This window comes from Lepisosteus oculatus, chromosome 11 (genome assembly GCF_040954835.1).
Source record: "Lepisosteus oculatus isolate fLepOcu1 chromosome 11, fLepOcu1.hap2, whole genome shotgun sequence".
Lineage (NCBI taxonomy): Eukaryota > Metazoa > Chordata > Actinopteri > Semionotiformes > Lepisosteidae > Lepisosteus > Lepisosteus oculatus.
In genome coordinates this window covers 18,664,548-18,675,182 of record NC_090706.1, presented here as the reverse complement: position 1 = coordinate 18,675,182, position 10,635 = coordinate 18,664,548, and the positions used below count along the sequence as shown (strand labels likewise).

The following is a 10,635-nucleotide window of genomic DNA, read 5'->3' as shown; positions in this document are numbered from 1 at the left end:
TCCAGTTCCTGGGGGTACTAGTCTAGTACCACTGTAACAATCTTAATCAAATACTCTGCTGTACAGTAGTTGCATTCTCATGAGCTTTGCCTGTAGCTCCCTCAGTCTCTGAAGTACAGTAAAAGATATCAAACTGACTTGTGTCTTCAAGAGCTTTACACAGATATTGCAAGCATGTAAGTGTGTTACAGAATCACCTTAAGGCTAAGAATCTCTGTTACTTGAGAAACATGATTAGCTGTTGGCTTTTTTATCTACTGGGTAAATGAAATAAAATCTGGGCTTCGGACTTTTGGTCCTGCTGTTGTACATTGAGCAAGATATTTGACCCTAGTGGCTCCAGTCCAACGAGCTGTATTAAATTGGGAATAGCTTTGTTGGGGTCAGGCCTTGCTATGGCTTCATGTCTCATTCGGAGGAGGGAGTCATATGCAGATTGTATCTTACTTTACCTATTGTATCAATGTGACATAGCTACAGCACTAAAGAGCTACAGAGCATGACAATCAAATTTAAGCTCATTTTGTATTATCATATTCTTAGCACCCTTAAAGCATGATGACAGATACTGTATTTATTCTAATCCAGTATTTTTTTTCTTTTTCAAGTAACAAAAATTACATGTACAAACTGGCACAATTAACATTTTACATCAATTCAGTTTATTGTCATATACACGTAAAGTGCATTGAAGTGCTTATTTGCATGTATGCCCCAATACAAAGACATTAAGAAAACACCAAAAACATAAACACAGTCTTGACTTAAACATCTCTTCTGAAGGATTGTACCTCAATCCTGGGCCATTGCACATTGTGCATGATATAGCAGTTTTATGGTCTCTATTTAAGCTCCCAGTCAAAGAATGCAGATATATGTACACAAATCGAACCCCATATCTGTTGATAATTTTGACTTTGTGAGCACTTTCATCCATGGTGCATAGCATTATGATAAAATGTATCACTAATTAAAACCTACAAAATCTAATGCACCAGGCAAAGAACTTCTGTCATGTTCAAAAAAGAATGGTGAGCTTCTTTTGCTGAGCATCAAACTATTTTAGGTGAGAATTAAAAAAGATCCTAGAGAGGAACTTCTGTTGATTATGAACTGACGGCCGTAGGACTCTCATTTGTTATTTCCTGTGGCACATCAAACTACTTTACCACATATTTCCTCTTTAAAACCACTCATATTGTACATGCTGTGATAAGTTACCATTTCGCCCAACTGTGCAAAGAGACGCATCTGCTCTACTGACCAACAAGATGGCAGATATCTATGAGAATAATGATTTTCATCATGTGGGGGATCAGAAACAATTTAAGGCTGGGAAAACACCAGAGCCATCAGGTATACAGTACCTTATTCTCTCTCAACAGGTGGTCCTAGAGGAATTCTTCAAGAACACAGATGTTTTTTTTTCTTGTTCTTAAACATGGCTGTTGCCTGCACATGTACTGTACTGTATCTGTATTTTACAGTATGTTGGTAGAGAAAAATCCAACTGTCTGTACCATCATTCTGCATTTGTTTGACAATGAGACATTCTTCTTTAATCTTTTAAATACCATTAGAAGTATTCTGTTTGTCCGTGGTTTCAAAATACAACACAAGCCTCAATTACCTAGCTTTTTGTACTATTTTTGTTTATTGTGTTATTAATTATTTTTTTACGCTTTTCATTAACTTTTACCTCTCTTATGTAGTGGTATGGTATTCCACATTATTACACAAATCTTATTCATGTGCACAACTATAGGTTGAAAATGTAACCAACTTAAACACAAAGGAAGAAATTCATCCTTTGTAAGAAACGAAATGCCTTTCATATTTTTCTATGAGTGTGAAAATTACTTCATATTTCCCAAATCAAACAATAGCATTTTTCCATACAGCACTATAAAATAATGTTCCACGTAGGATTTAGATCTACAGTACTTGATTATATATCAAGTAACTTTTGTTGAGTGTTATCACGATGATCACAATAAAAACATTATCTAAATAATGACCCAATGAGCTCAGATGTTACAAGTTTGTGCACTTCAAGACCATGCCTGATAGAACTGTTTTAATTGATTTTAGTGGTTAGAGATATTTGTATCTGCAGGGCATCAGTGGTGTGATGAAGATGATGAGAGTGATGCAGACTATGAAAACATTGAACACACCCTAGAAATGAAGGAGACCAGCCAAACCCCAGAGAGGAGAAGGCAGGACAACTCAGAGAAAGGAACAGAAGAGCTGAAATCTAGCACAAGTACGGCCAAGACGTCGACTGCCAAATACAATCTGGTGATGTGTCAGGTATTTTTAAACAGCTACCTTCATGGCGCTGTTTAACAGAAGTTCAGGAGGTCAATTTGTAACTCTGTGCGCATCTTTTTTACATCCTTTCCTCACAAGTGATGGCTTTTGTCAAGGCGTTGTCATTTCATCAGCCAGGTTAATTAATGCCAAAATATAAGTACAATATCTCCTTTATATTAATCTCCTTTTATCATTATTATATTTTAGCAAACTACTGCATTACCTATTTATCTCGAGCCACTTTCCAGAGAATTGTTATGTTTAAGTTTTAAGTTTTTGTGGTTGTTCAGGATGAAAAGTGTGTAGCGAGGTAGTTTGGACACGGTGATGTCATTGCCCTGCCTGCGTGTAGCAGGGACCTCAGCTACCTGGGCTGAGGGAGGTCTCTTTTAGCTGGTCCCCTGTTGCGTTATGCCGGAGACCTGGGTTCTCGCCCCAGGTGTTGCAGGACGAATCGGTGGCGTGGAGAGATGGAGGGCACAAGAACTGCCGAACTGTGACAGTCACAAGTGCAATATATTAAAGTGCATAATTAAAGGGAGCCATTTCAAAGGAAATATTTCACAAAAGATTGGGCCCAAATCAACATTATTTCGATATTATCAGTCTTTTTTTTCTTCCTGAAAACCCAGGCTATTTGTTGCTTTATAAGTAACTTAAGACTTCCTAAATTTTCTAAAAAAAAAAGAGAGACGAAATTTAACTTCCCCCAAAGTTAGAATGTTCACAGAGGCAAATATAAAAAGTAACCTACTGGATTGTAAATAGGTCTTCTACTCCTTTTACTCCTCCAGCTGCTGCTTTTTCCATCATTCTGCTGTATGTCCTGCTGTTGATGGTCACTCTGGGTTGGGTAGGCTTCATCACAGTGGTCTTCATAAAGTGTAAGTCCTCAATATGGCAGAGAATTAGGGTTGAATGAGCCATTTTATTCAACAATTCATGTGTTCCTATTTTGCAAAAGAAAAAAAAAACATGTTTTTTAAATGTTAGAAGGAACTCTTCAATTTGACTTGGACAAAGGTTTCTTAGTGTGATTTATATATATACAGTATATATTATGTATAATATGTATATTATGTACTATATATTATATATAGATTAATTAAGTTAGTATAAATAACTGTTTGATATTGTGGAGTGTGTAGTGGCATAGTGATTAGGACTAGGGTCCTGGCTTCAATTTCTGCAGTGCCATTTTGCAGCTGTATTTTCTATGTTCTTATGGGTTTCCTCTGTTTCTGGGTGCTCTTGTTTCTGCCCACAGTCCAAAGAGTGTGTGTGTCAAGAGTCTCATCCAGGGTGTAACCCGCCTTGCACCCATCACTTGCCCTGATAAGATCCAGCTCTTCCACGATCCTGTATTTGAAAAGGAGTTAGAAAATGGATGTTTGGCAATGTCTTGAACCTACTGTATACATACAAATCCAGAAAAACCACTTTATTGCAGATTCTAATAGTCAAGGGCCATTCTGATAGGAAACCATGAAAATGAATCCATTCGTGAATGTGGGAGCTTCACCTTTGCTCATGACAGTCCATTGTCTCTGTCACAGCAGATCAGAAATTTTAATTCTCCTCTTGATCTGGACTTGTTTCTTTCTTTCAGATTCTGCACTGACAGAAGAGATTCAGCACCTCCGAATGAGTCACATCACCTTGAAGGAGAACAGTAAGATCAGGGTTACAAGCATGATTCCTGTCTGTAGGACCCATTATTTCTGTAATTACATTACATTACATTTTATTATCAAGAAGAGCCAATGCATTTTCCATATGTTATAAATATTTTGCAGAAAAGGTAAATGTTTTCTGAAAATAAAATTTGACTGCATTTGTATTTTAATACCAAATTGATGTGTTAGCCGCAATTTACAGGCCTGGGCTAAATTAGTGCACATTTCAAGTAAGCCACTTGAAACTCGCTTTCAGATTACCAGAGGCTTATTGCATTAGACTCAGTAACTGTTGCATAGACTCATTAGCCAGTCTGAAAAAGGCACAACAGCGCCTGCACTTTCTGAAGTGCTTAAAGAAATGCAGTATGGGGAAGTTCCTCCAGTTTCTCATGAACTTTTATAGCAACACCATAGAATGTGTCCTCACTAGTGGCATCACTGCATTTCTATTTATATTTCTGTCTTAGTCTTTGTATTATGTGGAATGTCTGCATTTATAGATTTATTTTTGTTTGGGCTACTTGGTTGTTTTAAATGAGTTCAGTGAAACTTTGTCTAAATCATAAAGTCAACTTCCTTTATTTAAATAAAATTAGGATGACAATGCAAATACTATTCCGATAGGAAACATGTAAATGTTTTCTGAAAATAAAATTTGACTGCATTTGCATTTTAATCCATTTTTGAAACTGAAGCTAAATCTTTTGCAAAACCACACACAAGATATTGTATATACTGTATAAAATAAGGAACAAGTAATATGTTTACTCCATGCTGAAAAGAGAAGAAAGAAAATACAATGTTTCGGCCGTGGAGCCTTCTTCAGGTGTGAGAAAGACAGGCAGTAAACAAAAGTAATGTAGCGGGAGAACAAAAACTTGGAGAGAGGAGGAGCGAGAGGCAGGAGCAGGAGACACAAAGAGAGGCCAATCAAGAGGTGTGAAGTCAGGATTGGTGTAGAGAGGTGTGAAAATAAAATATTTTCTGTATAAAATATACTGTATAAAATATGTCAAAACAGTTTCACATACTTTATAACTTCCTTTTCCTCAACAGCTCTCAGTTGTCTTTGTATTATGTGGAATGTCTGCATTTATACATTTCTTTTTGTTTGGGCTACTTGGTTGTTTTAAATAAGTTCAGTAAAAATCATAAAGTCAGCTTCCTTTGATTAAATAAAATTAGGATGCAATGCAATGCAAATACATTCTCTTTATTATTGTAGTGGAAAATATAGACCACGTACCCTTTAAAGTGAAAGATAAATAAGAAATAGCCCATTATTGAAGATGTTTGTGTGGGAAGTTGCATCAATATGCGTAGGCTGCAAAGGAACAGGTAAAGGTTTATTCCATGGTGAAAGGAAAAGATGATAGACACAACATGTCGGCTGTGGAGCCTTCTTAGGGTGTGAAGCAATTCTAAAATCATATACTGTAGTCATTTATACGACATTAGGATGGCAATGCATATATGGTCTCTTTTTTTGCTGTGCTGGCCGCTAAAATGTGTGGACTCTGTAAAGCGACATATAATACAGACAGACAGTAAATAAGAATAAGTAAATACAGTAAGTAAATAAGAATCATATGTTTTCTTGAATTGCACTCATTTTGAGCATCTGACAATCAGGTTCCAAAATCATATAGTCAGTGTACTGTAGTTATTTAAACAAGATTAGGCTAACATTGGAAATATTTTTTTTTTGCTTTGTACTGCGCACTACAGAACATGGAGTTTATGTTTTTTTCAGTGTCTCAGCTGTCGTCCAGCCTGAACAGTTCATCTTCCCAGCTCCAAGCTCAAGGTCAGTACTTTGATTCTACGGTAGTTCAGAACAGATGATACATTACACACAGTATTACACATTAGGTCAGACAGGAGTGTCTCATCCTTTAAGCTTGTTGTTTTAACCTGGTCAAAAAGAGAATGCTCGGCCTCTGGGAATATATGGTTTTACCTGCATTTCCAAGAAATTATTGATTTGCAGCAAAAATCATACAGGTTTGTGTAATGCATTTGTGGGATTTGGTAAAACAATATTCTACATTTTATTGCAAGAAATTGTCAGTTAAATTCAATAATAACATTATAAATTATTTATAGTTAAATTTTCCACTGCTAAAAAGATTAGTAAAAACATCAAGCCATATCATAAACAAGAAAAACCTGTTTGGGAAAATCATACAAACTTCATACAGATACCTGAGGCTGGAAATTAGATTCAAACTATTCATTCAAACGATTAATCAATCATAGCAACAACATGCTGAAGAGAGTTCTTCTTAGGAAAGTCATCAGTCTAGTATGCAGAAGTTGAGTGCCAATTGTTTGAATACTCAAATTTCATCAGTACTGTCACCATGGTCCTTTAATTCTTTGGTTTCACATGTTATTCTGTTTTAGGTCAAATGAATCTTGGAAAAACCAACCTTATAAAACTTACCTTTTTTAATGAAATAGGTGAAACTGCTATTATGCTGAAAAAGCAAAAATGTCAACAACAACAGAGAACAAAAATATCGCTTCTTTTTTTGTCATTAGAATGTATAAAAGTGTGCCCCTGTGACTGGATCCTGTTCAGTGGAAGTTGTTACTATTATTCAAAGGAATCAAGAAACTGGAGTAGAGCTCAAGAGTACTGTGTCAACCAGGCTTCTAGCCTTGCCATTATCAACAATGTAGATGAGCTGGTGAGACTGAGACTTCTTTCCTTCTATCCCTGATATTGAGTTTAAATCACACTTAGTTGCATTCATTTACAGAAATAGTTCTTATAGAGTAATGAATGGCTAGATTGCATTTCCAATAGCCAGTAAAGCTAGAGGTGAGGGGTGAAGGAGGAGATGAAGTCGAATAACTTGTGGGTAAAGTTTTGAAGCAGAAAAAGAAGTTACAAAAAGTCCGATATTGGAAAGGGAAAGAGTTTTGAGAAGGGAAGACAAGTTAGAGAAGAGCTTTGAAGGACTGTTGGTAGAAGACTGGATGATGGATTGAAAATGAAAATGACTGACTGAGGCTGAAATGAATGAGGAAAGAAGAGGACAACAGAGATCTCCATTTGTTTTCAACTAGGGGGCAGCTTAGTTCTAGCTGAGCACAGTGTGTAGGAGAATCTGTTGATGTTTTTATTCCGATACAGTGGTGGGTTTGCTTGGGAAAATGTAGAAACATTTTATAGCATTTTATACATTTTAGGCAAAGGTTTTAATATTTTATTATTACAGAACATCATTTAGCGAAAAGGATATACTGTATGATTTACTGTATAAAAAGTCTACTGTCACTTCTTGCAAATCAAGTGCCACTAAATACAAACTGTTAGAAACTGAGAAAATATACATTTTTAGCACAAAGCAAGTCAAGACTCATCAAGAGTTTGGAATCAAGAACAAAGATCAAGATGTTTAAGTTTTTACTCCCTTTCTCCCAGTGCTGCCTTTAATGTTCTGTTTTAACTTTTCATCAAAATGAACACAGTTGTACATTTACTAAAAAAGGTTTAGTGGATCCAACATCTAGGATACCCTCGATGAGTTCAGAGGTACAGTTGTGAGGTTTACAGTTACAGGCAGTATTCTGTATCTAATAAGCTCAGATGGGTTTATCACATCTTTCATCATTGCTCCCCAGATATATCTAAGACAAAAACTGCCTTCCAACCACTGGGTGGGGTTGAGTGACCGTAACACTGAAGGGAGCTGGAAATGGGTGGATGGAAGACTAGTGGATATGAGTGACAAGTAAGTACTGACAGACCCCCGCTGAAAAAAATAACCCCCAATAAACAAGCAACCTCTATCTGAGTGAATTTCACCCCTGGTCCTGCAGTATTATTTCTTCTGGTTACATCACACTAATTTTAATTTTAATTTTTAGTTTTTGGCTAATTTTAATTTTTAGTTTTTGATCAATTTGATATAAAAATGTATTTGATTGAAACAGAAACAACTGTTTCTGCTCTCCAAAATTTGGCAATACAACTTGTTACTCCCAGGCTAGGAGCAACTCTCATTGCAATGTTGCCCTGGCAACCAGAATATTCACACGGGCTCTCAGCCTCCTTCCTGTCCCATGCGAACGAAGTGGGGTGGCATTTCACATCGACAGCCTGTCTTTCAATCAGGTATTCAATCCCAAAATAAATCAGGAAATTAAGCAGGCTGTTTAAGTATTTTTCCCTGAGCCAGAATTAACCGTATTTAATGCTTGGCCTACAAATGCCTTTATCCAACTCTTTGAACACTGTATCAGCTGGGCCTGACTGCATTCTCTGCTGATTTGAATTCTCACTTTTTTTAAATAGTTGTCTCCTCCTAGACTTCTGCTCCCAGCCTTCTCCATTCCAGACAGTTGTCTGTCACTCGGAGCATGTGCCTCATACTGACATCTCTTTTTTTCATTTCTGTCAGCCTTTCCTCTCTAGTTAAAGGCAGCCTTTTCCTGCTTCATCTGGGGAATAATTTTGAAGGTCTGCTAGTACAGTATGTTGCAAAGTACTGTGTAATGAAATACAGTAAGTAAAGTAATCCTATCTCTAACCCTGAAACCAGCTCAGCAGCCAGTCCTGTGCAGATCATAACCATGTGAGTGTTCGCAGGCAAAAAAACAAATCCTCCCAAATGAAAGGCCAAAACTCCAGGAAACAATTGTTTTCTTTTCTGGAATATAGGTACTGGAATGCTGGGGAGCCGAACAATGTGAAGGACGAGGACTGTGGAGAGCTGACAGACAGGAAAATAAATGATAGGTCTTGCAGCTCAGACATTCCATGGATTTGTGAGAAGAGAGCCTAACCACCTCAGCTGTTCTGGCTTCATCTGTTCTACCTAAAATTAGAAAATATCATGTTTATCTAACTGTCACTTTTTAACAAGACATGGGGTCAAAGGGATGGGTGTGAAACTCTGTTATGCATTTGCATCTTTATTTTTGGTTTCATTTTAGCGCTTTCTGCCTTTCAGTATAGAGGCTACAAATAACTGGTGTGAAAACAGCCCGGTGTTTTCAAAATCACATTTGAAAATAACAAGCAGCTCAGTCAGTGTTCAGTATGAATTTGGAACATCAGTGTCCATCCTGTGACTATCATTATCTGTGTTCATCCCAGTAAGTGACTGTAATATTCAGATATCATTCTGAACATGACAGAATTTATCTGAATCACTGAATTATTCCTTTCTCATTTTTTAACTTTGTGGCCCTGAAGTGGAAATGTCACAGCTCAGTTCATTCTTATACTAGACAAAGCATAATCATAACAATATTTCAATGTCAGAAATGTAACAAAGTGAGATTGGAACTGAAAAGATTTTGTGATCGTTTAATGTTTGAAGAGACTATCACAAAGTCTCTCGTGATGTCGATGGCAGTGGAGCTAGTCCTGAATGGACAGAGGTGAAATCCCATTATTTCCATTCCCAGAAGCGCATCTCAGTCCTCTCCCAGATGGGGATCCCAATCCATCGCAGGGACACAGAGGGAAGAAAAATGTGAAGGTACAGTAGTCATTATCATAGCCAACACACCATTGGGAGTGGGGAGGAAACAAGAGCACTGGGAGGGGGACGACGACGACACACGAACATGCAAACTCCACACAGACAGATTGTCAAGGCTGAAAACTTAAGCTATGAGGCTGCAGTGCTTACAACCCAAAAGAAATCTGTGCTGATCAATGTCAATGTTTGTCATACAAATCTTTGTAAATGCACAAAATTGTAATGCCCTTTCTGTTTCTACTAAAGCCTTGCTTTTCCATTTAAAAATGTAAGTTCTGATTATTTTTTTCAGCAGGCTTTTTTTCACAGATCTGAGAATTACTTTTCACAAAGAAGAGGTTCACTGTGCAAAGGTTATACCAGATAATGCAAAATTAGTTCTGGTTACACAAAGCCACAACATCTTTCACTACCTAAACCACACTTCTATTTCTGGCTTTCTATTCTCTCTTGAGAATTTTACTTCCGGCTTGAATAATTTAGCAAATTAAATGTGTGTTACATTATTTGTCAGTTTCTTTGGTACTTTTTACAAGCCTTTGACATTTAAAAATGATGTTTTATTCATGCATTTATTATTTAGTAGAATCAATCTTTCTTATATCTCAGTGGATGTACAGTAAAAAATATCTTGGAACTGAAGGAAAATTTCCTTTAATAAAATAAGAGATCTGACCCTTAAAGAGAGCAGGGTGTTCATATTTCCATTCCAAAGAAACACTTACTGTTGTTTTAATGAGTGAAGAAAAAAACTTCAGGGTACTGAGACTTTAACAACACAAAAAGAGCTTCAGCTTTGTAACTGCTCTCTTGACAGATCTCAGTAAGTTTAACAGGTCTCTTGCAGGGATCCACAGTCTTCACATCTGAGATTCTAACATAAGATCAATCTGACAGTATTACTGAATTGACTATAACTAATTAAAAGTTTATTTTCCAAACTTTCAGATCACAGATTAAAATGATATACAGATCCCTTCTTGCGGCAAGAAGTGGAGTTCGTTCATTCTCTGAATTGAGTAGACTCTGGCACAAAAACGAGTATGATGATATAATTTGCTACATTTTTGTATATGTAGTTTAGAATGAGATTCTAATACAGCAGAGCTTAACAGTGCCTTTGTGACAGAAACAATTGC

At 36.7% G+C, this 10,635-nt stretch overlaps 1 protein-coding gene across 2 annotated transcripts; it reads left to right on the top strand.

Moving 5' to 3' along the window:
* The first annotated feature begins 1,228 nt into the window (after positions 1–1,228).
* LOC107077576 (CD209 antigen-like protein E) lies at positions 1,229–10,002 on the top strand. 2 transcript variants are annotated; one of them, XM_015348994.2, is made up of 8 exons: positions 1,229–1,356; positions 2,117–2,266; positions 3,111–3,200; positions 3,926–3,988; positions 5,749–5,802; positions 6,540–6,688; positions 7,629–7,738; positions 8,668–10,002. In XM_015348994.2, exons 1-8 carry the CDS (start codon positions 1,272–1,274, stop codon positions 8,789–8,791), a joined length of 825 nt encoding a protein of 274 aa, XP_015204480.2. In that variant the 5' UTR covers positions 1,229–1,271; the 3' UTR covers positions 8,792–10,002. The 2 variants fall into 2 exon arrangements, 1 of the variants encoding a protein (XP_015204480.2); XR_011191002.1 differs by lacking the exon at positions 6,540–6,688.
* The last annotated feature ends 633 nt before the right edge of the window (positions 10,003–10,635 follow it).